Here is a 27,123-nt window from a genome sequence, read left to right on the forward strand (position 1 = left end):
GAGCTGCGAGCTACGTCTTCAAAATTAAATTTAACATTGAATTCTGTACTATTTTTTTTGCATATTCTTGCAATCGTAGTGAAAAGTATAATGTAATACGCGGGGCTAAACCCATTATAAACTCGGTTTCTTTTGCGGCCCTCGCCTTACGGCTCGTGCCCTAAAAATACCTCGTATATAATGGATCTTTTTGGCCCCTTATATAACAATCTAATATATTTAAATACCTACCTAACTTCCCTGTGTTACACCTACACCTATTTGCTTTACTAAATTTTTAATACTGGCATTAAAATAGCTAAGTATAAACACTGAGCAGGAAAACTAACATTTATTAAAACTAACAATCATTAACAGTAATACAAAGAACTTGTAACACGTGCGAAGTGTTATTTGTAATTAATTTAAATATAATAAAAAAACAATTAAGAAAAGTCACGTTCAGAATGGCATCTCCACTGAATAAAAGTATTACATTTCCGAATAATAGTTTAAGGGCACTTGTGACAGATGCTGATTACGCTGCAGTTGAATTGTTCAAAGAATATCCCGATGCTCTTATGAAATTTGCATTTGCGTGCTGTGTGATCTCCATGATTATTGGCATCCCTGGAAACCTTATTACAATCATTGCATTATCAAGATATAAAAGAGTAAGTAACTGAATATCTTCATCATCAATACATCAATATCATTACATATAAATAAAGTGTTTTCAAGTGCTTACAGATATTTATACGATACTAAAACATAATAAAGCTTTTTTTTTAATTTTGTCTATCTGTCAGTTTGTCCGGGCTAATCTATGGAACCGTTGAACCGATTTAAATGGCACTTTCATCTAAATATATATAACTCTGGTGGCAGGTGACTGACATATCAACACATAGTGATCTATCAACGCATAGCCCAAACTACTTAATGGATCGGTTTGTTTGTCATGCAGGTAGATGTTATGACGTAGGCATCCGCTGAGCAATTATTTTGATCGATTCTACCCCTAAGGGGATAAAATAGGTGATAAAAGTTTGTATGAAATTTTGTCATTTTTAAACCGATCGGGCTGAGACTTTGCTTGAATAAAGCTACCATGACGTAGGCATCCCCTAAGAAAGGATTTTGATAAATTCAACCCCTAAAGTGATAAAATAGGGGTTAAAAGTTTACATTGATTTCCACTAGTTGAAAAATAAAGATATTGATCAACGTATAAACTACTTTTTATCCCGAAAAAATACATGATTTTGTGAAAAACTGAGTTTCACGCTGACAAAGTAGCGGTCCTTCGCTTGTTATTAATATCACCTTAGAGTCCAAAAAGCTAAAATGTAAAATGATGGGCTAGAATCCTACTAGTCTTTTTCCTAATATTATTTTGCTTTTCATTGTATTTGTTGAAATTATATGAAAGCTATTGCCTGTAATATATAACTGCAAGGCCCAAGTCTTACCTGAGGTAACGATTTATACTTCATGTGCCTGTAAATTCGTTAACCATGCCATTCAGATCGGAAGAAAGTTTGGTTGCTTGCTGACATAAATAATCATTGCGGTAAAACAAAGTAGCAGTGTTTTCCAAGATAAACTACACTCGCGCTCTACTTTATTTAATTATTTAATGCAAAGAACGTTTATTTAATGCAAAGAACGTTTCTTTAACGTCCGTTAAAAAACCTCTCGTGCGAATGGGGTGCTTAGCCGTTGATTGCGATCTCACTTTTACTTAATTTCTAGTTTCAATCCTTCTTTATTTATTTGATCTTTCTATTTCCGTCTGTATGGTAACGTATTATAAAATTTTTAATCTCATTAAAAAACTCTTATGTTCTCAATAATTACCAGTTAAGGTTTATTATTGTTTAAAATTCAATTGTTTCTTAGTTTTTAGTGTATTTAAATATTTAAATGCCTTCAGTTTATAAAGTAAGATCTTAGTTAATGAGCTTAATAGCGGCTTATTTAAAAATGCGCTCCGACAAACAAACTGTAAGAGCTTAATTATGGTCTAAAGATCTGGCACTAGAAATATATACCTACCCATAACACTTTATTTATTAGTGATAAGAAATAAGTGATAGATAATATTCACAGTTACACATAGCAAATAGGTTGCCTAGTTAAATTGCGGCCAGACCCATTTGTTAAAATATTTCTAAAAAATAGATTTTGCATTATAAAGCTGAAGAGTTTATTTATTCGTTTGTTTGTTTAAACACGCTAATCTCGGGAACTACTGGTCCGATTAGAAAATTTCTTTTAGTGTTTTTTAGCCCATTTATCGAGGACTTCTATAGGTTATATATTATCTCTGTATTTTTAAGGGAACGGGAACTACGCGGGTGAAACCGCGCGTCGTCACTTACTATAAAGTCATTCGGTTTAATAATGTTGATATCGATGACGCAAAATTACTGGGTTTTGTACGTAATAGGTAATTTAATTATTATAATACATATCATTGTTTGTGTGTAGTTTTCCTCTTAAGCATTCCAAACAAAATGTTGCGGTTGTGAAACTTAAACGTTGGTCACACTGACGCGTTTGAGGTTTCTTTCAAGATTCTGCTCAATCTTCACGTTGCCCAATACATTGGCCAATATGATGGCCAATATGCTGTCATCTTAAAGTGCGGGTGTTTCAAACAACCACCAATATTCGCGACAATGTTCGCCAACGCCAAGGTCGGGTGTTTCTGAAGAGAAACCAAGCGCGTTATCAATGCAAATGTGAATACTTGAATGATAATGAAATCTACTTATCAAAATAATTAAACAGACTTCAAAATCACAAAGATGAACTAAAAAGCGACAAATAACATCGTATTAGCTACCTTCTGATTACTTTGAAGACGGTGCCAAGCCAGCGTATTAATTTTAAAGCCGTTTCTGAAAGAACCACGGGAAAGAACCGTCACAAAATCCTAATACTTTATGGTGTGTGTTGCATTAACTTTAACGTTTAACTACTTCAACATCACTGCAGAGCCTGCCCGTCCATACGGCGAACGGAGCGGTCGCTCCAGGCGCCAAATCATAGATCCTAAATGGTAAAAAAAAAAAGATTTTTTTTTTTCAAAATTCATCTCTTCGCTTGAAATATGGACAATATTTCAAGCGAAGAGATGAACGAGCCGAATAGAGCGCGAGAGCCCCATCACTTCGCCATCCTGTGTCCGGGAATATTATTTTAGACGTTATAGATAGATACCTACTCTATTACTTCTAAAATTCTAGTTTACCTTAGACTGTATTGCGTCTGATTTTCAATTGGTCACTCCAGAGTATGGTCGAGATCTTCGCGTTTCATACTTACATTGCACTCACAATTGCTTTAAAAGTATATGTTATTAGGAGCAAACAGAAAGGCGCCATAATAGGGATGATGACAGTTTTTTAAATTGTATATAAATTAAGAGTATACTAACAGTAAAGCAATTTTGTCAAAGTAACAGGGTATCTGCGATCATTACTTTTGGAGCTACAGGGATTTATAGGGTCAGATTTGCGGCGCTGCCGCGGATCCCTGAAAAACGCTCCATACAAAATGGCACGATTTAGTGACGTCGTTGGCTCGCTGATCGTTAGATTTGTATGGGCGTTCAAACAAAATTACTAATATCTTTGTTGTTTGTGCATTTTTGTTTATAGTTCATTTATTGAAAAATGTCACATTTAATGTAAGGAAGCTAAATCTGTATGAATTTTCATCTAATAACGATAATTATTAGATGAAAATTCATATAGATATAAATTTGAAATGTCATTTCATTACATAGATTTAGAAATTTTATAATCTTATTTATTCTGCAAATATCTAGACAATCTTTGCTTTTTATGTATAAATTAGTTAACATTGACCTTATTTACCCGAATGTATCATAAAAATCAATATATTCAAACCTAGCCATCATCCCCATTGTATCTCGCTCCATATACTTTATTCCTGCTTAATTTCAGGTTCGCAACGCAACTGCCATATTTATAATGAATCTATCATGTGCCGATCTGCTCTTCTGCTGTATAACTCCGCCTCTGTCTGCCTCTACCTTCTTGAACCGGTCCTGGACACACGGCAGAGTGCTCTGTCGACTCTACCCACCAGCAAGATATACACTCATCGCCGTCTCAGTGTTCACTATATTGGCTATTACCATTAACAGATACATCATTGTTGTTTACCCGAGAATATACCGCAGGTAAATGAATCAATACACCTTCATACCTAACTAGTTGTTTAAGAGTTCAAATATGAACGCAGTACGAACATTTTGACGACCTCCATGGCACAGTGGTATGCGCGGTGCATTTTCAATACAGAGGTCCTGGGTTCGATCCCCGGCTGGACCGATTGAGATTTTCTTAATTAGTCCAGGTCTGGCTGGTGGGAGGCTTCGGGCGTGGTTAGTTATCACCCTACCGACAATGACGTACCGCCAAGCGATTTAGCGTTCCCATACGATGTCGTGTAGAAACCGAAAGGGGTTTGGATTTTTATCCTCCTCCTAACAAAAAAAAAGCCCGCTTCCGTGTTAGATTGCATCATCACTTACCATCAGGTGAGATCATGTAAATAATAATAAAAAAGCATGTATTTTATTATTAGACCAGGCGCTATGAGGTACTGAGTGTGCATAATTCGAGAACCGCATTTCGTTTACAGTCTTGCACTCTCGACGTTGCCAGGAGGTTTTTTGGTCCATTCTTTTGTTACTCCCCTTTGGTATCGAGTATATGGACTGAACAAATGCTTCGTATCAGTTTTATTGCTTATTTTCTTAAGGATATCCAATTTTCATCATGAGAATATCATACTAACAGCCAATCCTTTAGAAAACCACAAGAAAGTTTAAAACAAGCATTTTGTAAAACGTATCAAACCAAACTACTAAATTGATTCAAATGAAACTTGGCATAATTTGAACAAATACTACGAAGAAGGTTATGTCGCGAAAATAAAACTAGAAAGGTTATATAATGATTTATTTATTTTGCTATCATCCGCGAAAAGTCGACGAACCCATGCGACAACGTCACCCAGGTCCGACAAAATACTCTCAACGTACGTTTCACCCCGAAACCGGAGCATCCTCAGGAGATGTTGACTCTACAACGTGCAATTGCAAAGTGTATATAATCATGATGAACTTCCGCAAAGTAACGCCTGCTTCTATCCAAACTAGAAAGGGTTAAGCGCCTGGTCTAAATAGCAAGTTTAAGTGCTTTATGTTCTGTGGCTTAAAAGCTTACATTTAAAAACTACATTTGTTTGTTTACAGGATATATCAAAAACGAAATATGACAATCATGCTGGTCGCAATTTGGATGTCTCCAATATTAGCTTTAATACCGACATTTTTTGGTAAATGGGGTACTTTTGATTTGGACCCTGTAAACGGATCGTGCTCAATAATTCCCGACCAAAATCAGAGGTCGGCGAAGCGGTTTCTGTTTATTGCAGGGACAATATTACCGTGTTTACCGATATTCTTTTGTTATGCACGAATATATTTCATTGTACGGAAAGCGACACAAAAATCTCAGAACTCGAGCGGCGATGCTACAAGCTCTAGTAATAAAGACACCACAACAGGAGAGTCCTCTTCGATTACTGTCAGAGTAACCACTTTGGAGAGTGATGATAGTGAGGACAATTCCAAAGATACTAGTATACCATTAAAATATATCAAAAATACTAAATCGGAACATCTCGCTGTAGAAACACCGGAAGAAACAGCTACTGATTGTAATACAGATGACGATACTGTAGAGGCGACGGTTACACCGAGACTGAGAAGGAATGTGTTGAAAAGATCCATGGCTATACTCAAAATCTCTCTGCCAACGCGGAAAGATAAAAGACTAGGTACAATGATCTTCGCCATTATGACATCATTTTGCCTGTGTCACCTACCAATTGTTTTTATTAAGGTTTTGAAATTTATCACCACTCACCCAGTAATCAATATTTTGGCACACATCTTTTTGTACTTCTCATCGAGTATCAATCCTGTGATATATGTCGTTATGTCAAGTGAATACAAAAAAGCGTATAAACATTTGTTTAAATGTCGTGGTAGAGGCCAGTTACTTTTAAATAAAGGTAACAACAAATCGTAATAACAATGATATATTAAAACAAGCCCTCATTCGCACAAGAGCTTTTTTAACGGACGTTAAAAAAACGTTCAAATGCAACAAATGCATTTCCAAGTACATGTTCACACGACAGTGTTTTTAAAATACGACGCTTTATTTTGTTGAATTTTTAATTTTTGGGCGTTGGAAATATAGCTTGATTTAACTTCATACTATATTTGAGTAAATTTTTGTGTGTGAAGTCTGACAATCCGTATTGGGCCAGCGTGGTAGACTATTGGCCTAAACCCTCTCTTACTGAGAGGAGACTCGAACTCAGCAGTGAGCCGAATATGGGTTGTTTATGACGATGATGATATTTGAACGTTTTTTTAACGTCCGTAAAACTCTCGTGCGAATGAGGTTTTGCACTTCAATCTCGCATCCAATATAGACGTGATATATGCGAGTTAATAATTTTATAATCTATCAGTATGTAATCTAAATAGGGTGCTGTAATGGCTCCACATTGGGAAGCACAGTGTTCATCCACCCCGCTCTTGTACTCTCTATGTCTCTAGTCTATTGATCGAAGTCCATAGATATCAAACGGATCGCAGAGAGTCGACGAATCGAAGTGTTTGACAGTCCATACAGGAGACCTAGCTTTAGAAGTGGAGGTACATTACTTGATAATGTTGATGATGATGAATTTACATACTTATGGAATTTAATAATTGTTTTGGCAACTTTACCTGGCTAACGATTTGAAACATGTGCCCAACCACAAATTAACAAATTATTAAGCTGACTATGATAATTTTGTACAGTATTTAACATCGTTGGAAAATCATTTTGTATAGGTCCAGTTGTTCATATAGCCGTATACAGAGTTTATTGGTGGTTTTACGCGCTTATCTAATCAAGAAATGATAATAAATAACATAATTATTATTGTCCACATGTTGTATCTTTGTGATGAAATTATTGATGTATTATACTATTGTTTGTACTTTAGTAAGGCTCTTAAAAGATGAAGAAGGTACAATAAATTTGTCGTTTTATATGCTAATTTGAGTCTTTTTGTCATTTCTGTATGTTTATTTACATACATACACCACCCGCTTGCGAACAAAATAAAAACAAACTGTATTTAGATATTGTTTTCATAAAGAATCTCGAAAGTTGCGCCTGTATTTGAGATTACAGCCGGAAAATGTGCCTTTCAGGGGTGGCTTGAAAACGCGTATAGAGTTTGGATATAATATTGTAATTAATGTACATACCCATACCATATTATTTAACCTTTCTAGTTTTAACAGTCTCTGAGTTATGTTACTGACAACTTTATCTTTTTATTTAACTATAAGGGTTCCTTGAGGATTACGGAACCCTAAAAACAATATTATATTTCATTTAAATTGTATTATGTATAGTCACGGCAACCTCCTTCATTTATGTAAATAAAGACAGTTGGACTACCCCCAGCGCCTGTCACTTAAGAGCGCTTGTGAAATTGAAAAATGACATTTTCATTTTTAAGGATCCCACGGGAGGTAAGGCTGTGTGTCATTGCCTCCATTTTTATTACCTGTTATTTTCTTATAAACTTATATTTTATAAGAGTATTCGGGTGATACCGCGGTGAGACGCGCCATGGTTTCACCAGCTTTGTTCCCGTTTCCGTGGGAATACGGTTTATCAGGCTATTTTACTCGCTGATAATGTGACTAAACTAATGTGACATTGGTAAATAAAATCAGTTTTACAAACGAACTCACATAATTGCAGTTATAATATTAAACTTTAGGTTTATGATTACAATTTTCTTAAATGTTTTATAGCCCTGTTACATTGAAAACTCTTCAGCTTTACAATAATGGTATAGATTAGCTCCTTCATTATTTAGTTAAATAGGTTAGGTCAGGGCTTGGAACTCGTATTAATATTAAACATCCTATATTTATATGATCCTGAAAATTAATAATGCAAAAACCACCCTTTCAAAGTAGTCTTCTATCATCTATGTTATTATAGTTTACCTTACCTTACCTTATCAGCCGATAGACGTCCACTGCTAGACATAGGCCTCTTGCATGAACCTCCAAGCACAACGATCTCGAGCCGCCAGCATCCAGTGGCTCCCTGTTATTTTAAAAGAGTGTAATAAATATCCCCATAAGAGTAAATATGGGGCTTATCTGAGTGTTTTACCAACTAGATAACGAGTAAATTTTGCTAGTATTTCAGCCCTTTTATAAAGCAGACGTCCAGCCCCATTTATATGGAAATTACACGAGAACTCACATCAAAGCTCTGTTTTCTGAAAAGTTTATTTTGCATTCTGTGCGTTTATTTTGCGTTCATACTTACCGAATGTATGGAAAATACTATTTAAATAACTGCTCTATGTCCTTCTAATATGAAATTCTATAATATGAGCCGTGATAGCCTAGTAGGATATGACCTCTGCCTCCGATTCTGGAGGGTGTCGGTTCAAATCCGGTCCGGAGCATGCACCTCCAACTTTTCAGTTGAGTGCATTTTAAGAAATTAAAAATATCACGTGTCTCAAACGGTGAAGGAATACATCGTGAGGAAACCTCCACGCCAGAAAAGTTTCTTAATTCTCTGCGTGTGTGAAGTCTGCCAATCCGCATTGGGCCAGCGTGGTGGAATATTGGCCTAACCCCTGTCACTTTAAGAGGAGACTCGAGCTCGAGCTCGATTCAGTGAGCCGAATATGGGTTGATACCGAAGTGACTTTGTTAGTTGTGAGAATAGTCTCCAACACTACATGACTAATTTAATAAATTCTATCACCAATGAAATTCTACATTATCAACCGGCTACTTTACCCACGTATTCCAATTAAAATAGGAACTACATTGAAGAAATCACGAAGCGTCCGCTAGTAGGTAATGTTTATTTATTTCCTACTCCGTCCGCGTGGATTTCAACAATGGTGGCTTTTCACAAATCCCGCGGGAACAGTGGATGTTATTATACACATAAACCTTCCTGCTAAAACACTCTATCTATTTAAAAAAACCCCATCAACATGCGTTGCGTAGTTTTAAAGATTTAAGCATACATAGGGATAGAGAAAGCGACTTTGTTTTATACTACGAGTATGTAGAGATAGTGATGAGTCGTATCTAAAATTGAATGCGTAGTTTTATTATAAAATAGTTAGATTTGTCGTATTTCATTTGGATAAAGAATACATAAATCTTAACGATATCGAAAAATAGACAATGGAAAAAATTTAAGCGTAATGTTGCCATGTTTCTCTCTATTCAACCCAAATGTAAAAATAAAACTTAGAATTCGTTTACAAGTCATTGACCGATGCTCCATTCAATTAAAAAATCAGGCAAGTATTGAATTAACAACTTAAATAGCCTGGTTATAAAATTCATTGAAAACTTATTCCAAGCTATTCATTAAAAAAGTAAATGGTATTTTTTACTAAAAACAGTTTCAAATTCAATTGAGCATTGGTTGATGTAAATAATAAACATTTTACTGATTGCATTTTTGTCATCAGTATCGATCACTAATCACCCCCTGATAGTTATTTTGTAAATATATTTCATGTACGTATAGATAGATTAACTCGAGCTATATACATTGGAGTCAGTCAATTAGTCAAAAATAAAATAGTATACCTTAAGAATATCCTTGGTTACTTATTACTGTAACTTTTTGATTTATAGTTAGATGGTTTTTTATGAAAAAGAAGTGGTTATATACGAGGGAGTGCTACTATATAGTATAGAATAGTAGTAATACAGTTCTAAAAACGCTAAGATAAAGTTATCGGTCTCCGCCGGGGCCCCTTTCCAATAAACTCAATCTCATTCCGATATACGAGTATATTGTTCGGGGCACATCAGTCTGGCGGCCATTATCAATTGCCTTTGAAATATTGTTTTATTTCTGCTAAAAGAAGTTCTTTTTTTATTCTGTACAAGTTAACTCTTGACTACTATCTTAATTGATATCCCATTGAATAACTACTAAAAATGAGATCTCAAAATCTTATGAGCTACCTGCATTACAACTGAATTACTACTACGTTTTATTTTATCACTTTCACTGATATTGTAGGCGGTCTTCGTAGCATAGAGCCTACGATGTCGTAGCACACTTTGCTATTTCGTAGGCCTACGAAGTAGACAGTAATCTACGGAACTGTGGCGTGTTATAGTATAAACACCCCGTCCGTTGTCATAATTTTTTTTTTTAATTCATTTTGCTCCAATGCAGGTAGGCAGGCAGGTATGGCATTGGCGTATCTAGTATTATTTCCTAGGGTAGGCGTGGCCCCCGACATGAAGTCTATTACTAGTATCATAATAGAAATAGAATTGATGAATGATGATGATGAATCAGTAGCCCAGAATCCTAGGGTGGGCACAGGTCCATTCAGGCATGTAGAAAATTTTGTACTGAAATTTTCTATAATTTTTTTTTATTTTATTGTTTACAAGTTAGCCCTTGACTACTATCTAACCTGATGAGCGATGATGCAATCTAAGATGATAGCGGGCTAACTTGATAGGAGGAGCATGAAAATCCACACCCCTATCGGTTTCTCTAACTAGTCGGGAAAATCTGTATTAGTAGTGGGTACGACAATAGACCAATGGGGCGGGGATCGAAGCACCAGCCTTCCGGGATGAGTCCGACCACTCTTACCGTTGAGCTATTGAGGCTCTATAGAGATTACGAGATCACACATTTTATAACTCTTTATAATATAGATATAGAAGAGCTGTGATAGCCCAGTGGATATAATCTCTGCCTCCGATTCCGGAGGGTGTGGGTTCGAATCCGATCCGGGGCATGCACCTCCAATTTTTCAGTTATGTGCATTTTAAGAATTTAAATATCACGTGCCTTAAACGGTGAAGGAAAACATCGTGAGGAAACTTGTACAGTAGAAAATTTTCTTAAGTCTCTGCGTGGTGGACTATTTGCCTAACCCCTGTCACTCTGAGAGAAGACTCAAGATCTGCAGTGAGCCGAATATGGGTTGATAACGTAACGTATAGGCAAATAATTATAGATTTATATTTTAAGTAGTTTTCAAATAGCGTTGAAGGGTTGATCGTTGGGTTCCCCATGTTTTAAAGATAGAGTGTTGTTTTTGCGGAATGGTTCAAGATTATCTCGGGATATCATCGTAGGGACAAGGAATGTTTGGCGGCGATCCATCAGCCACTAGGGATCACTCATCGCACTAGACGTAGATAGTTTTTGTTGGACGGAAGAAATGAGAAAGCGTAAGTAATTAACGCCGACTGTAATTAATCGTTAACGTGATCACTGACCACATAAGTGTATGAAGTTTTTTTTTTATTATTCTGTACAAGTTAGCCCTTGACTACAATCTCACCTGATGGTAAGTGATGATGCAGTGTAAGATGGAAGCGGGCTAACTTGTAAGGAGGAGGATGAAAATCCACACCCCTTGTCGGTTTCTACACGACATCGTACTGGAACGCTAAATCGCTTGGCGGTACGTCTTTGTCGGTAGGGTGGTAACTAGCCACGACCGAAGCCTCCCACCAGCTAAAAAGGGGTCAGGGGGCACTTGAATATCTTGAAAATTCTTTTACTACAGGAAAGGCACGTTATTCGTGTGTATTATAGGCTTTATTTTCTCCTCGTATTCTCACAGGAACGGGAACTACACTTGTATATTTTAATGTGACACCAGTGCATCCTCTGGAGATTTTGACTCAACGCTTCAATTGTGACGAAGGATAAAATATTTCGAAGCTTAATGCTTTAGATACTCAGTAAATCGAACAAGTTAAAACCCGGGACGTTACACCGACTCAGCTTGCCTTTCTGAGTATTTGGTCAAATGGTTTTGAAGATTTAAAGGACATTTTATGGATCAACCTCCCTTCGCCTTTGAACCGTATCTACAAAATAGATTCACGCCCTTACCTTATGCTCGATTTAATTTGATTTGCAAAGGAATGAATTCCGAACGATTTGATACTGTATTTACCTACCTACGATGTTTTTTCAACTTTTTAAAGAAAGAAAATACGTTTATTCAATTTAGTGTCACTAACAGAACAGTATCCTATTTAATTCATAATATTTGGCTGTCTGTAACACAAATAGATTGGGCTTACTGCTCAGAATTATTGCCAAACATTGCAAAAAATAACTCAGTTATAAAAAACAATTAAAAACACTACTGGTCGACATTTTTGTTTCTCTCGTTTCGAGATATTTTGTAGTGTAACACCATAGGCATTCAGTATAACTACGAGGGATTTAAATTTTTCTTTCCTGGCTACCGGCTACAGTAAAGACGTACCGTCAAGTGATTACTGTAAAAGTTACTATAGAGTGTAGATATATTACAATAGACTAGTTGACACTTTTTTTAAATGATCTTAAATTGTTCATTACAGATTGAAATTGAAAAAATTTTAAATATTGTTTTGACAATACGAGCCAAAACGCTGCCCGGCCATGATGGTTTAAATTTTAGCTGTTTCATTACGTCGTTAAATAAATCCTTTTCGACAAAAATTTTAGCTAACAAGTTTGACGTTTAGTATACATCAAGTAACACTGTGACGTCACGAAATGGACGACAACATTTATGACATTTGGGAAATTTGAAAAAATACATGAATTTTTATAATAAATAACTTAACTTTTAATAATTAATTACGATACATTTCGGACCCTTATTCCATGTACACTAACGGCAAAAGCACTTACCATCCTTCAAAATTCCCACCTCTATAAAATTATTTAAGGAAAGTTATAAGTAAAAACGAATTTCACGCCTTTTCACCCCTTTCCGAGCACGCCAGAGGGTTGGAAAAATTTATAGGTTAATTTCTCAACGTATCCAAAAAATCGGTTTACCGCTAATTGAGGCTTCACATGGTATATTGACTGGCCTACTTTTGGCTCTTGCATAATTTGGCATAGTGCACTAGATTCATGACACGCAATCACTTTGCTGGTCACCCGTCACTCACGCATATTTGAATTTTAAACGAAGTACCGTTCACGCACGATTCCGTGTGCAATTTGAACAATGGACAAAATTGGTGAATTTCAATTCTCAATAAAACAAATTATTCGTACGTTTTTTTTCTAAGAAATAGTTATTGTTTTTGTTCATGAAACTTGAATATTTATGCAGGTGATACTATTTTAGTGGATATGCCACTTAGGTAGTCATCAACATCATTATCAACCCATATTCGGCTCACTGCTGTGCTCGAGTCTCCTCTCAAAATGAGAGGGGTTAGGCCTTAATCCACCACGCTGGCCCAGTGCGGATTGTCAGACTTCACATACACAGAGAATTAAGAAAATTCTCTGGTATGCATGTTTCCTCACGATGTTTTTCGTTCACCGTTTGAGACACGTGATATTTAATTTCTTAAAATACACACAACTGAAAAGTTGGAACTGCATGCCGAGTTCGAACCCACACCCTCCGGAATCGGAGGCAGAGGTCATATCCACTGGGCTATCACAGCTCTTAGCCACTTAATGACTTTTATGGTCGCTGATTGTGCATCCACTTTTTAATAGGAGATCAATGTTATTATACTATCGTTAACTGTACGAGGCGGAACTAGGCATGATTTTCATATGGCTCACAGTAGCCATAGAATCACTAAGAGGGTACGTATTTGTTATCTTGAGAAATTTTCCAGTAGGTCACCCGGATTAGAATAATTTAATCATCGTTCATGCGACATTTTAAGTCGTAAAAATCAGGTAAATAAATTATAACAAAAGAACCTTGTCGAATTGCTATTGTCGTTCATAACATGTCCCATGATATGCGGGCGACAGGGGGAAAGACTGCGCGGGTGTGAAATCGTGCGTTTCTCTTTCATCGCTACACGCCGCTTTACGTCGCTATACGTTTCTTGAAAATATAATATAATTCACCTTGTACTTACTTGACTACTTTACTACCTAATACATTAAATCTAACATAGTCACAAGATACTCGTAATTCAGTTCTTTAATATTAAGGGATAACTGTATCTAATAACCGTAAAAGCAATCCGGCCTGACTTAAGCCATAAATCCCTATAAAGCCAAGCATGACCGCCTCCCGCAAATTCCTTGGGGTCCAGAGGTCCTGTCAGCGGTTAGCCGCATTTTTAATCGAATCTTCTCTATATAATTGTATTCAATATTTATTTAGTATTTTTGTATTGTACAAATAGTATAATTATATGTAAAAAATACTATAGCGGTTTCTATACAAACTTGGACCTGATGTTAAAGAGCTCTGAAAATCGTATCTTAATCACACTATCACACTAATATTATAAAGGCGAAAGTTTGTGTGTAGGTAAGTGTGAAAGTCCTCTTAAACACTGCGGCTACTGAAGCGATTTGGCTGAAATTTGGAATGGAAATAGATTTTACTCTGGATTAACAGATAGCTTACTTTTCATCCCGGAAAAATCCATGGTTCCCGCGGGATTTGTGAAAAACTGAATTCCACGCAGATGAAGTCGCGGGCGTCCGCTAGTATATAATAAATGCGAAAGGTCATTCATCACGTAATTTTAAGAACCGCTTGACGTACAAATATGAAATTTCGCAGGGAGGTAGTTTAAAGATAGTAGAGGTCTGCTAAGAATGGATTTTGTGAGATGGCCGGATTAAGGAGGTCTAAGGGCGGACCAAGTCGCGGACGTCCGCTAGTTGTTCATAAATGAGAACACCTAAGGAGATTTTATATATTCATAATCTTTATCTATTGTCATATTGAGAACCGTGATAGCCAAGTGGATATTACCTCTGGATTTGGAGGGCGTAGGTTCGAATCTAGTCCGGAGCATGTACCTCCAACTTTTCAGTTGTGTGCATTTTAAGAAATTAAACATCACGTGTCTCAAACGGTGAAAGAAAAACATCGTGTGGAAACCTGCATAGTTGAGAATTTTCTTAATTCCCTACGTGTGTGAAGTCTGACATTCCGCATTAGGCCAGCATCGTGGACTATTGGTGGCCCCTCTCCTTCTTAGAGGAGAATCGTACTCAACAGTGAGCCGAAAATAAATATACTCAAACAATACACTATCTAGCTCCAAAGTAAGCGTAGCTGTATCTCCCTATTTATTTTCCCAGTGTTCGTTTCCTATCTAAGTGATATATGTAGCCGTATTGTGGAAGCTATCTAGGCTCGACTTGACGAGTGATTTATATGGGAGGCTTTAACTAATTATTTCTGCTTTATGCATGAGCTAAGATTGGCGAGCGACTGGTCACTCCCGTTCTATAATGTAATTAATCTGGCTTCGCGACCTCATTAATTACGTATATGGATCAAGAATTCAGGAAGCGTCTGTAAACGTGATTACTTCATTATCAACCCATATTCTGCTCACTGCTGAGCTCGAGTCTCCTCTCAGAATGACAGGGGTTAGGCCAATAGTCCACCACGCTGGCCCAATGGGGATTAGCAGACTCCACACACGCAGAGAATTAAGAAAATTCTCTGGTATGCAGGTTTCCTCACGATGTTTTCCTTCACCGTTTGAGGTACGTGATATTTAATTTCTTATAATGCACACAACTGAAAAGTTGGAGGTGCCCCGGAACGGATTCGAACCCACACCCTCCGGAATCGGAGGCAGAGGTCATATCCACTGGGCTGTTTATAACGTGATTACTGATTAGTAATTAATAATAAAGCGTTACCTTAAAAAAATCTACGTCATAAAGTTCTCTAGTTTAAAAAAAAACTACCACTGCTAAAAATATCACGTGTCTCAAACGTCGAAGGATTCTCTGCGTGTGTGAAGTTTGCCAATCCGCATTGGGCTAGCGTGGTAGACTATTGGCCTAACCCCTCTCATTCTGAGAGAAGACTCGAGCTCAGCATTGAGCCGAATATGGGTTGACAATGTATTTCATAGCTCATCAATATTCGTTCATACTCGTAACATAGGGATTAGAATGTCACGTCAACAAGTCACATCAAACATTCTTCAATTTGTAATACTGTCAAAGCAACATGGAATGTATTACGGATAGTCGCTACAATTACGTAGTTATGTAGTCATCACGATTTCCAATAATGAACATTCACCACGGTCACAGAATTGCCATGGTGGTTCAGTGGTTAGCCTAGGTTAGAAACCGAAGCCACATAGGTTTTGGTGTCTGAGCGCCTGGGTTCGAATCCTGCGTCGGGCTGTGAAATGCTTTGACTGTCTCCGTGGCGCTGTGGTATACGTGGTGAATTTACAAGACGGAGGTCCTGGGTTCGATCCCCGACTGGGCCGATTGAGGCTTGCTTAATTGGTCCAGGTCTGGCTGGTGGCTTTGGCCGTGGCTAGTTACCACCCTACCGGCAAAGACGTACCACCAAGCGATTTAGCGTTTCTGTACGATGTCGTGTAGAAACCGAAAGGCGTGTGGATTTTCATCCACCTCCTGACAAATTAGTCCGCTTCCATCTTAGATTGCATCATCACTTACCATCAGGTGAGATTGTATCAAGGGCTAACTTGTAAACAATAAAATAAAAGAATCTTTCTAGAAAATTTCAGTACAAATTTTCTGCATGCCCACCCTAGAATTAACCTGTGCCCACCCTAGGATTCTGGGCTACTGATATGGAATTCTATTTCTATTGTGATGCTAATAACTTGATAACGACTTCATGTCGGGGGCCACGCCTACCTTAGGAAATAATAGTAGATACGCCAATGCCATACCTGCCTGCCTACCTGCTTTGGAGCAGCGTGAATTTAAAAAAAAAACTATTACAACAGACGGGGCCTTTGTACTATAACACGCCACAGTTCTATTTTGTAGATTACTATCTACGTCGTAGGCCTATGAAGTAGCTGAGTGTGCTACGACAATGTAGTCTCTGTCGTAGCCCTATGCTACGAAGACTGCCTTCAATATCAGTACCTTACCTTACCTTACCTTATCAGCCGATAGACGTCCACTGCTGGACATAGGCCTCTTGCATGCTCGGCTCTCCGAACTATGTGGCCCGCCCATTGCCACTTCAGCTTCGCGACTGGCTGAGCTATGTCAGTGACTTTGGTTCGTCTGCGGATCTCCTCATTCCTGATTCGATCACGCAGAGAAACTCCAAGCATAGCTCGCTCCATCGCCCGCTGAGTGACTTTGAGCCTTCTAATAAGGCCCATAGTCAGCGACCAAGTCTCGGATCCGTATGTCATCACTGGCAACACGCACTGATCGAAGACTTTCGTCTTCAAGCTTTCAATATCAGTGAAAGTGATAAAATATAACGTAGTAGTAATTCAGCTCGAGAGATTTTGAGATCTTATTAGTAGTTATATTCAATGCGATATTAATTGTAAGTACTTGGTGTTTATATTTTTTATATTCATTTTAATATTTTCCATGTTCAATAATTTTAGTTTATCACCATTTAACAAATATATATGTAACACAATACAACACCAGAATTATTTATTTTATTAGTCCACTGTTTGAGTGGACAGTTAAGCTATAATATAATTTAGAATTTAATAATGTGATATGTGGCATTACTTAAAAATAAAGATTTTTTCTTTCTTTCAGAACATTTACGGATTTGCAACTGTAGGTACATCCTACAATGCTTCCGCGAAAGCGACAAAGTTACACACTAACAGCTCTATTTTCCTTCTTACCTTAATATGGTAAAGTTCTTTAATTAAACGTCTCATCTCATTAGTTGAGTAAACGCTCCATATATAAAACAATCATTTAGCTTTGTCTTGTAAACAAATGTAATGAGGATAATAACGAAAAGTTATAACGTAATAGCCGCAATTTTCCTCGGATGATGTTCATTACCAACTATAATAATCTCCCCAAAATCGGAACTTTATACATAAAAATATTTCCTTCTGTTCCACACCGATCTGTATATATTATTTCTTTTCAATATAAGGTATTTATTAGTATATTTTGATATGTATTTTATTCATTATTGTAGGTATTTGTGTAATATTGTTTATGTATTAGTATGTAAATTATTTGTATGTATGTGTATTACTAATACTATGGTTATTTTTGTTTTACGCCACCTGCTGATGTCCTTAAGTTTTCCTAAACCGAAGGTTGCCTGGAAGAAATCGCTACTTAGCGATAAGGCCGCCTTTTGTATGCTGATCTCTTCCTAATTTGTTTTTTATTTCACTTGTTTTTGTCTTTGTGGTGTGCAAATAAAGTATATTTATCTTTTTTTTTACCAATTACTCCGTCAGTTATTATTTGATTTCCAATTTGGGATACAAAAGTTTCTACCCCTTACATGCAAATTGTGTCTAACTTTCTATATGTAATGGATAAATCCAATTGAATTTCAGAAACATTCACTAACAATATTTATTTAAGTACGAATATATTGAAATAGTCTTATTGTCTACGTCGTCGTCATCAACCCTTATTCGGCTCACTGCTGAGCTCGAGTCTCCTCTCAGAATGAGAGGGGTTAGGCCAATAGTCCACCACGCTTGCCCAATGCGGATTGGCAGACTTCACACACGCAGAGAATTAAGATAATTCTCTGGTATGCAGGTTTCCTCACGATGTTTTCCTTCACCGATTGAGACACATGATATTTAATTTCTTAAAATGCACACAACTGAAGAGTTGATACCCTCATATCCACTGGGCTATCACGTGTCTGCGTATTTCTTTGTAAATAATTACTGGGGTTGACTATTATGAGTGGAACACAAAACGTTGGTTTAATACAAATTAAAATATATAAAAAAATATTTCATACAGAGAATAGAGAATTATTGCAATATTTCGAAACACAAAACATTAGTTTAATACAAATTAAAATACACAGAAAAATATTTTATCCAGAGAATAAAATTATTGCAATATTTTTTATCAAGGAATATACAGGCTATATTAAATGTCTGTGTTGCAACGGAAATGAGAATTGTGCGAGTGAATCCGCGGGGATTTTTACTAGTACTGTTCAACTATAAAACAATGATTGTATCAAAGGTAAAAACTCAAACGGCATCAAAAATAAATCGAGTGTAACATTCCGATAAAAGTACTAAGTACTTATTAAACCGTTTATCTTAAACGCTTAGGTGCTTTGAAAATTATTAAAGCCCTTTGTAAAGTTAAGTACCATCACGGATTAACTTTTCTTCGTTCTATACAAATTTCTGCAAGAGCACTTACCTGACAAAGAGAAAGACATCTACGCAGAAGTTTTTTTATAAGGTACTGTTTAGATGACTAAGATGGAATGCGCTTGCCTAGAGATGGCTTATTCATTCTTATAAATAAATAGATAATATGTATTTTTCTCTTCACGATATTGTGGTTGACGCCCGCTTCGGTGTTGGATTATTTTGCGTTGGTAACTTTTTATATTACACTAGAGGACGCTCGCGACTTCGTCCGCGTGAAACTCTATGTAAACTTTCAACTACCCTTACCCTCCCTCTACATCTGTGACGGCCTCTGTGGCGCAGTGGTATGCGCGGTGGATTTACAAGACAGAGTTCCTGGGTTCGATCCCCGGCTGGGCCGATTGAGGTTTTCTTAATTGGTCCAGGTCTGGTTGGTTGGAGGCTTCGGCCGTGGCTAGTTACCACCCTACCGACAAAGACGTACCGCCAAGCGATTTAGCGTTCCGGTACAATGTCGTGTAGAAACCGAAAGGGGTGTGAATTTTCATCGTCCCCCTAACAAGTGAGTCCCAAACAAGAGCGTCTTCCATCTTAGATTGACATCATCACTTACCATCAGCTGAGATTGTAATCAAGGGCTAACTTGTAACTTGTGTTTTATTTTTTTTCTGTCATAAGAACTTTCTCCTGACTATAACAAACACATAAAAAATGTAGTGAAATCGGTCCAGCAGTTCAAGCGTGATGGCGTGATCAAGGGATATATGGATTAATTTTTATATATATATATATATATATAGATAGATCGAATGGAATTTTATCTTTAGTTAACACTGCATATATAAATAAAGCTTAAATGTAAAATGAGTATAAGCCTAGTTTTCTAGTGAACACTAATGAAAATATTTAGTATACCTACTCGTAGGAAATGTATGTCAATCTTCTAGGTCCAATCATCCGCTTCGGTGATACGTTCTAAGGCTGATATCATCCAAACAACTACGTCAAAGGTCCACTTACTAAAAGACAGTTCCTTTATAACGAGCATTCTCTGAGGAAGAAGCCAGGCGTTAAATTAAAGGTGCTCGTGTAGAATATTTGTGCAACAGCAAGATCGCCAGTCGGCCAAATCTAACAAAGCCAATTAAATGTCAAGCTACTGAATATCGTATATTGTATATGTAATAGTTATGTTAGTTAAAGAGCATGTCTCCCCCATTCCCTTCCACTAGTTTTTGTCCCTTGTTATTATTAACGACAGCCGTGATAGACCAGTGGATATGACCTCTGCCTCCGATTCCGGAGGGTGTGGGTTCGAATCCGATCCGGGGCATGCACCTCCAACTTTTCAGTTGTGTGCATTTTAAGAAATTAAATATCACGTGTCTCAAACGGTCAAGGAAAACATCGTGAGGAAACCTGCACACCAGAGAATTTCTTAATTCTCTGCGTGTGTGAAAACTGCCAATCTGCATTGGGCCAGCGTGGTGGACTATTGGCCTAACCCCTCTCATTCTGAGAGGAGATTCGAGCTCAGCAGTGAGCCGTATATGGGTTGATAACGACGATTATTAACGACCGCGTCTGATCTGTTTGTAGGCATTGGTCGTTACTAGTTACCACCCTACCTTTACTGCCAAGCCTGCCAAGTGATTTAGCTTTCTTACGTATGGTAGGAGCATACATAGGCTTCCAATAAATGAGTCCTTTTCAATTTCATAAAGAAAATATATTAACATTAATATTTAAAAATAAATTTGACAGTTTTAAATCACTGTCACATCATGTCAGATATTTACTTGAGGGGTTCTGTAATTGTTAAATTTACAAGAGCAAAGGAGAGCAACTGACTAAATCCTAATAGGAAAAGGAAAATAAGGCATTCAAGGAAAATAAATTGTTTCATGATTTCATTATGTTTTGGAAACTCCCGAAAGGCTATTGTAAGTATTTCTTGTTGTTCACCCAAATATATTATTTATAATAGTTCCATTAATCTATATTTATAATTAATCTGTAGAGAGGTCAATTCTGTACATGAAATAAATTTCCAAAATAACTATCAGGGGGTTAGTGGTCGATACTGATGCCAAAAATGCAATCAGTAAAATTTTTGTCTGTCTGTATGTTCCTTATAGAAACAAAAACTACTCGACGGATTTTAACGAAACTTGGTACAATTATTTTTCATACTCCTGGGCAGGTTATAGTATAATTTTCATCACGCTACGATCAATAGCAGCAGAGCAGTGAAGGAAAATGTTGGGAAAACGGGAGAAGTTACTCCATTTTTACACCTATACTACTGTAAGGACTGGATTTAAGAGGTCTAAGGGTGGACAAAGTCGCGGGCGTCCGCTAGTAACAAATAATATATTACAATCGAAACAATACCAGTACTGTACAGTGTACATTAATTTTCTCTTTTGTTATATTATCTACTATGTATTTAACCTGAACGAGTATGTAGTTAGGTTTCAAATGTCCCAACTAGACTACTAGACAATATAGAAATACCCCACTTATAAAACCTTGAGATTTTTCTTAAGCTCTAGAGTCTAGGCAAATGTGGAAAATTACTTAGCAACGTAACTCCCAAAGGAACAGCCTTAGATATGACGTGCAAAGTTCGGGTATATTCAAGAATACTTTCGTCTTTGGGATCGCAATCTTCCATCGTGACCTTGACTTCTGAGATATGTCAACGAATACAAAATAATATCAGATTTGCCTATAGATTTTGCTTGGGTATTATCAAAGACATTTATCTATAAATCTATCAGAGTCAGCGTCTAGTCGTTCGTTATCACTCAAAGATTAATTATCCGAACATCAAGAGTCCTCAGAACGTTGATGTCTACAAATACAGCACAAAATTATATCTACAAATCTATGCTTCTCTAGTAAGGTACCAATGATGTTAAATATTGTTAGAAGTGTTACTACTAGGTCATGAAAAATGAGACACTCAAAAGAGGAAATTTCCACATCTCAATGTTAGTTGTGGTCAACAACGAACGTTATTTAAACAAATAATACCTAAATATCGTAATGTCGAGTTGTGTGTTCAGGAAGTGTAAAAACCATATATACCTACATAAATAAATAATGAAATTAAAGACAACATTGTGATGTGTGCGCTCAATTTTGTAGCTTATTATTTGGATCACTTTTTACGGTGATTTTGTAGGGACGTAACCGATCTATTATTATTATTATAGTATAAAATTATCATTGCAAGGTACTCGTAGAAGTTCAGAGTACGAAATGTTCCTATCATATACGAATTCCAGGAAAACCAAACACATAAAATTTTCTGATTTACTTTTATTTAACTGTAGGTACTCTAGCAATAAACTACGTCACAGTATTAAGCAGTTTTTTATATCGAACCCCCAGGATTTTCATTGAATACTTCATTTCAGTGAGTTTCGTAGATAAGTGGCCGTTAATGAATCCAAATGATGTGGTGTTTATTATATCTACGTATCTGATATTTGTTTTAAAAGTTGGACCTGCATTGATGCATAGACGAGAGCCGGTCCCAATGAAAGGATTCCTTGTTTTCTACAACATTATTAAAGTTATAAACTCTTCTGTTTTGGCTTATAAGGTAAGATAATGAAATCCATACTTAGATTATAAATGCGAAGGTGATTATTTATCACCGAGTAACATAGTATATTATCACAGAATATGTACAATGGCGTGCATAAGTTTTTTAACTGGGGTATGCCCAATGAGTAAAATATTGGAAAATTCCTTGTCCTAATATATATCGTGCAGACTTTCCTCCCGTCACCCGCATATCATGAGAGTGTCATCAACGAATTTCCCAGACTATGTTATGAACGGAATTTAGCCACGGAACGGGAAAGGGACCTAGGTACTCGAATATGAAACCGAGGAGCGTTGGCTAGTGATTTATGTAACGATGATGAATAATAACACATAATTTGTCCATTACTAACTGACTCAGTACAGCAGTGGACCGATTTTGATTTTTTATTTTTAATTTTCTTTTTTCCTAAACCTCACCTTGTGGCATATAGAACAAACAAAACATAAAAGATAGGTACAAACCGCTCAAGCTGTTTTTCAGTGTTTTATAATCAATCTATAGTGGTTTCTTCATTCGTGAAAATCGTTATTCTAGTATTAAGAATTTATGAAGCGACCTATGAAAATAAGCTAAGTAGAAACTTGAAATACTTAAAATCGCAAAATATATTCAACGATTCCGCTATTCGATAAAATAATATTCTTTAACCTAATATTGGAAATGTGGAGAAAAACAATTATCCAATCTAATAATATTAGGTACCACAGAGCAATATTAAGCCGCAAATAAATGGGGCGATAAATTACAAGCTCTTTTAAATCATCAATGGCGGGGACCGTTGATAGAAATTTGGAATTTGGGGCGAAATCGAGTCGCAATAAATTCAAAAGCTTTATTTAAATTGACTTTTACAAGCTCTTGTAAATCGTTAAAAGTCGCCCCTTTGATAATGAATTTACTACTGGTATGGAACCGTTTACCTAGACAAGGAAACGGAAAGAAAATGGTCCGTTATGTCCTTTTTCTTGCGCACGAGTCTGCTCTTAGAATGAGAGGAGACTCGTGCTCAACACTGAGACTGAGACTCAGAATGAGAGGGTTAGGATAATAGTCAAACAAGTCAGGCCCTATGCGGATTGGCTGATTTTCCACATGTAGCGAATTGAGAAAATTCTTAGGTATCACGCGGAACTTTTGTAAGTTATCATTATTAACAAACCATATTCGGCTCACAGCTGAGCACGAATCTCCTCTCAGAATGAGAAGGGCTTAGACTGCTAGTCTACAACGCTGGCCCAATGCGGATTGGCAAATTTCACTCACGTAGAGAATTATGAAAGTTTTCTCACGATGTTTTTCCTTCACCGCACATAACCGAGAATTTCGACGTGCATGCCCTGGACTCGATTCGAACTTAAGTATTCCTAATTGAAGGCAGACGACAGAATCCACTGGGCTATCACGGCTAATCGGCATTATTGAATCAAGGAGCCGTGAGAACCCAGTTGATATGACCTCTGCCTTTCGTTACATAAATGCCTATATCACTAATTTGTGTTACAAAAATTTCAGTTCCTGGCTTACATACTCGACAAAGGTTTGTTTCCGAGAAAATGTGAACACGATGATCGCACTATATACGTAAGTAAATAAGTGTGGTTTTTCGCATTTCCTAATACCTACTGAAGCACGAAACTCATTATTAGGTATTCAAACAAAATTATTTCTACCATCATCATTATCAACCCATGTTCGGCTCACTGCTGAGCTCGAGTCTCCTCTCAGAATGAGATGGTTTAGCCCAATAGTCCACCATGCTGGCCCAATGTGGATTGACAGACTTCACACACGCAGATATTTAAAAATTCTCTGGTATGCAGGTTTCTTCACGATGTTTTTCCTTCACCGTTTGAGACACTTGATGTTTAATTTCTTAAAATGCACACAACTGAAAAGTTGGAAGTATATGCCCTGGAGCGGATTCGAACCCACACCCTCCGGAATCGGAGGCAGAGGTCATATACTGGGCTATCACGGCTATTTCTACATATACTGGGCTATAAAATACTTATTGTGGTTCTTCTCCCAAGAAATATTCGTAAGTTGATTCATTGATCTAAGTGGCCTAAGCGATGAAGGATGATGGTGATGACTATCTACAAGTATACAGATCTAATATGTAAATACACACAAGCTTTTTTTTTAAAAAATAATATTTGCCATAACTTTTAAAATATGACTAATATTCCCATTTTCCTCTAACTAAAAGTCAGGAAAGACTGTGCTAGGAGTGGGTACGACAACAGGCCAACGGGGTGAGGATTGAACCACCCCCCCATCGGTAATGAGTCCAACCGCTCTTACCGCTGAGCTTGAGGCTTTACTACCGGAATAACAAGATCCATTTTGGGCCTACAAAATTAATCTGAAACCTAACAAAACAGATTACGTCAACAATAATACACCCGGCGGCAAATCCAAACATGCTTTGTTTACAGCTAATCGCGGTGCTTTACTGGAAATTTATGGCGGCAAAAGTTTTGGACCTCTTCGACACAGTTTTTTATGTGCTACGAAAGAAGTCTTCACAGCTCACTATCCTCCATATTTACCACCATATGTTTATGGTGGTAGTCAGCTGGTGCAGCTTAAAGTATGATCCGTCTGACCACTGGGCGTTTATGGCGGTCATAAACTGTAGCATACACGCTGTTATGTATACGTATTATGGGTTAGCAGCCATGGGTCCCGCTTATGCGAAGTATTTGTGGTGGAAGAAATATCTGACTATGATGCAGTTGGTAAGAAAGTGAATAATACATCTTTGGTATTTCTATTTTACTGCGAACTATAATATCGCGAGTTTTATGTGTAAGTAAAGCTAAAATTAAATAGAACCAGGCGTTACTTGTAAGAAGTAAAAAAGTTCATTATGAATAGAGAAAAATTGATTCATTTTGCTATTATTCCGTCAGATCCTACAGAAAATCTTCTAGGCACGTTTCAGCTCTGGTTTCGCAGTGATACATGTAGAGGATTTTTCATTGGATCTGGTTGACATTGTTGTTTGAATTGCTAGGTTTTCATAGTATTCTAAGTAGCAAAATATTTTTTTTTATTATGATATTTCTTTTATAACTACAAATAATTTATCAAAAGAACCCCACGTTATTAAAACTAAGATTGTTAAAAAATTGTTGTATTTAGATACCTACTCATAGGTTGTAGTTTCTAAGACAATCTAGTTCACATAGGCAAGTCTAACGGAATAACAAAAGTATCGATAAAGTAATTTGACTCGGGTACTGTAAACCTTTACTTCCCTTTGAGATCTCTTGACAAACAAAAAGAAATTTTATTAATCAACGCGAATGTTTTGATAATTAAATGTGAATTACCTTAATTCTGCCTCCTACGATTTCTTTTTTATCATTACTTTCAACTGGGTCACTTAATTAATCCCTATTAAAAAACACAGATTGAGAAAAGAATTGTCTTTCTGAAACGGAAATACTATAAAACAATTAGCAAACTTTTGCCAATATTTAACTTGAAAAAAAGCCCATCTCCCTCAATCAAAAACACTTTTCATAACTACGACTGTTAATAGTTTCTGAATACTAAAATACTTTGAGTACAAAACAGCAATAAAATGTATCTATGTATATTTTTAATGATTGAATGACTTTTATTTAACTATAATATTTGAGAAATTAGTTTGGGCTGGTTTGACCTAGAACAAAATGATGTTTGCATGAAATTTCTGTAGGACTATGAGACAGGGTGTTTATCTAACGTCTATCTATCTAAGACAACGTTGGAAAACAGAAAGAACCAGTCTGATATAATGTTAACTTTGTTCATAAATTATTTATTTCTTAATTAGTGTAAATGGATTTGTCCGTACTAATTAATAATAATAAATAAATTCGTAACTAATGGATGACCTATGGACGCCTGACATACTCGATGAGTAGTTGACGGCAGAGCTATGGCTCTCCTATCAGAAACCGCCCCTAAAGTCAATCAACTCCCCTGCTTATAGTCTAGGAGTGATCACAGATACCAATAATAGAATTTAAAAAATTGGATGACCTATTCGCAACTTTATAACAAATTACTTTTTCAATTACAGGTACAATTCATGTTAATTATAACTCACATAGTGATCCAAACCTCGACATCTCCGTGCCCGGTGAGCGTGGTGTCTTACTGGGTCGGCATATCAAACCTCATCATATTCATGTGGCTGTTCACGGATTTCTACAGAAAGCGATACATCAAAGGCGTATCACCTGTCTCAACTAGACAGGTGATGGATTAA

At 36.7% G+C, this 27,123-nt stretch overlaps 2 protein-coding genes across 2 annotated transcripts; both read left to right on the forward strand.

The window, feature by feature from the left end:
* Positions 1-227: 227 nt before the first annotated feature.
* LOC112051297 (G-protein coupled receptor moody) lies at positions 228-7,146 on the forward strand. The gene is made up of 3 exons (XM_024089882.2): positions 228-653; positions 3,957-4,195; positions 5,276-7,146. Exons 1-3 carry the CDS (start codon positions 447-449, stop codon positions 6,114-6,116), a joined length of 1,287 nt encoding a protein of 428 aa, XP_023945650.2. The 5' UTR covers positions 228-446; the 3' UTR covers positions 6,117-7,146.
* Positions 7,147-11,355: 4,209 nt separating this feature from the next.
* LOC112051308 (elongation of very long chain fatty acids protein 7-like) lies at positions 11,356-27,123 on the forward strand. Its single transcript, XM_052886316.1, has 5 exons — positions 11,356-11,365; positions 22,663-22,850; positions 24,372-24,440; positions 25,298-25,600; positions 26,935-27,123. Exons 1-5 carry the CDS (start codon positions 11,356-11,358, stop codon positions 27,121-27,123), a joined length of 759 nt encoding a protein of 252 aa, XP_052742276.1.

Source organism: Bicyclus anynana, chromosome 16 (genome assembly GCF_947172395.1).
Source record: "Bicyclus anynana chromosome 16, ilBicAnyn1.1, whole genome shotgun sequence".
Taxonomy (NCBI): domain Eukaryota; kingdom Metazoa; phylum Arthropoda; class Insecta; order Lepidoptera; family Nymphalidae; genus Bicyclus; species Bicyclus anynana.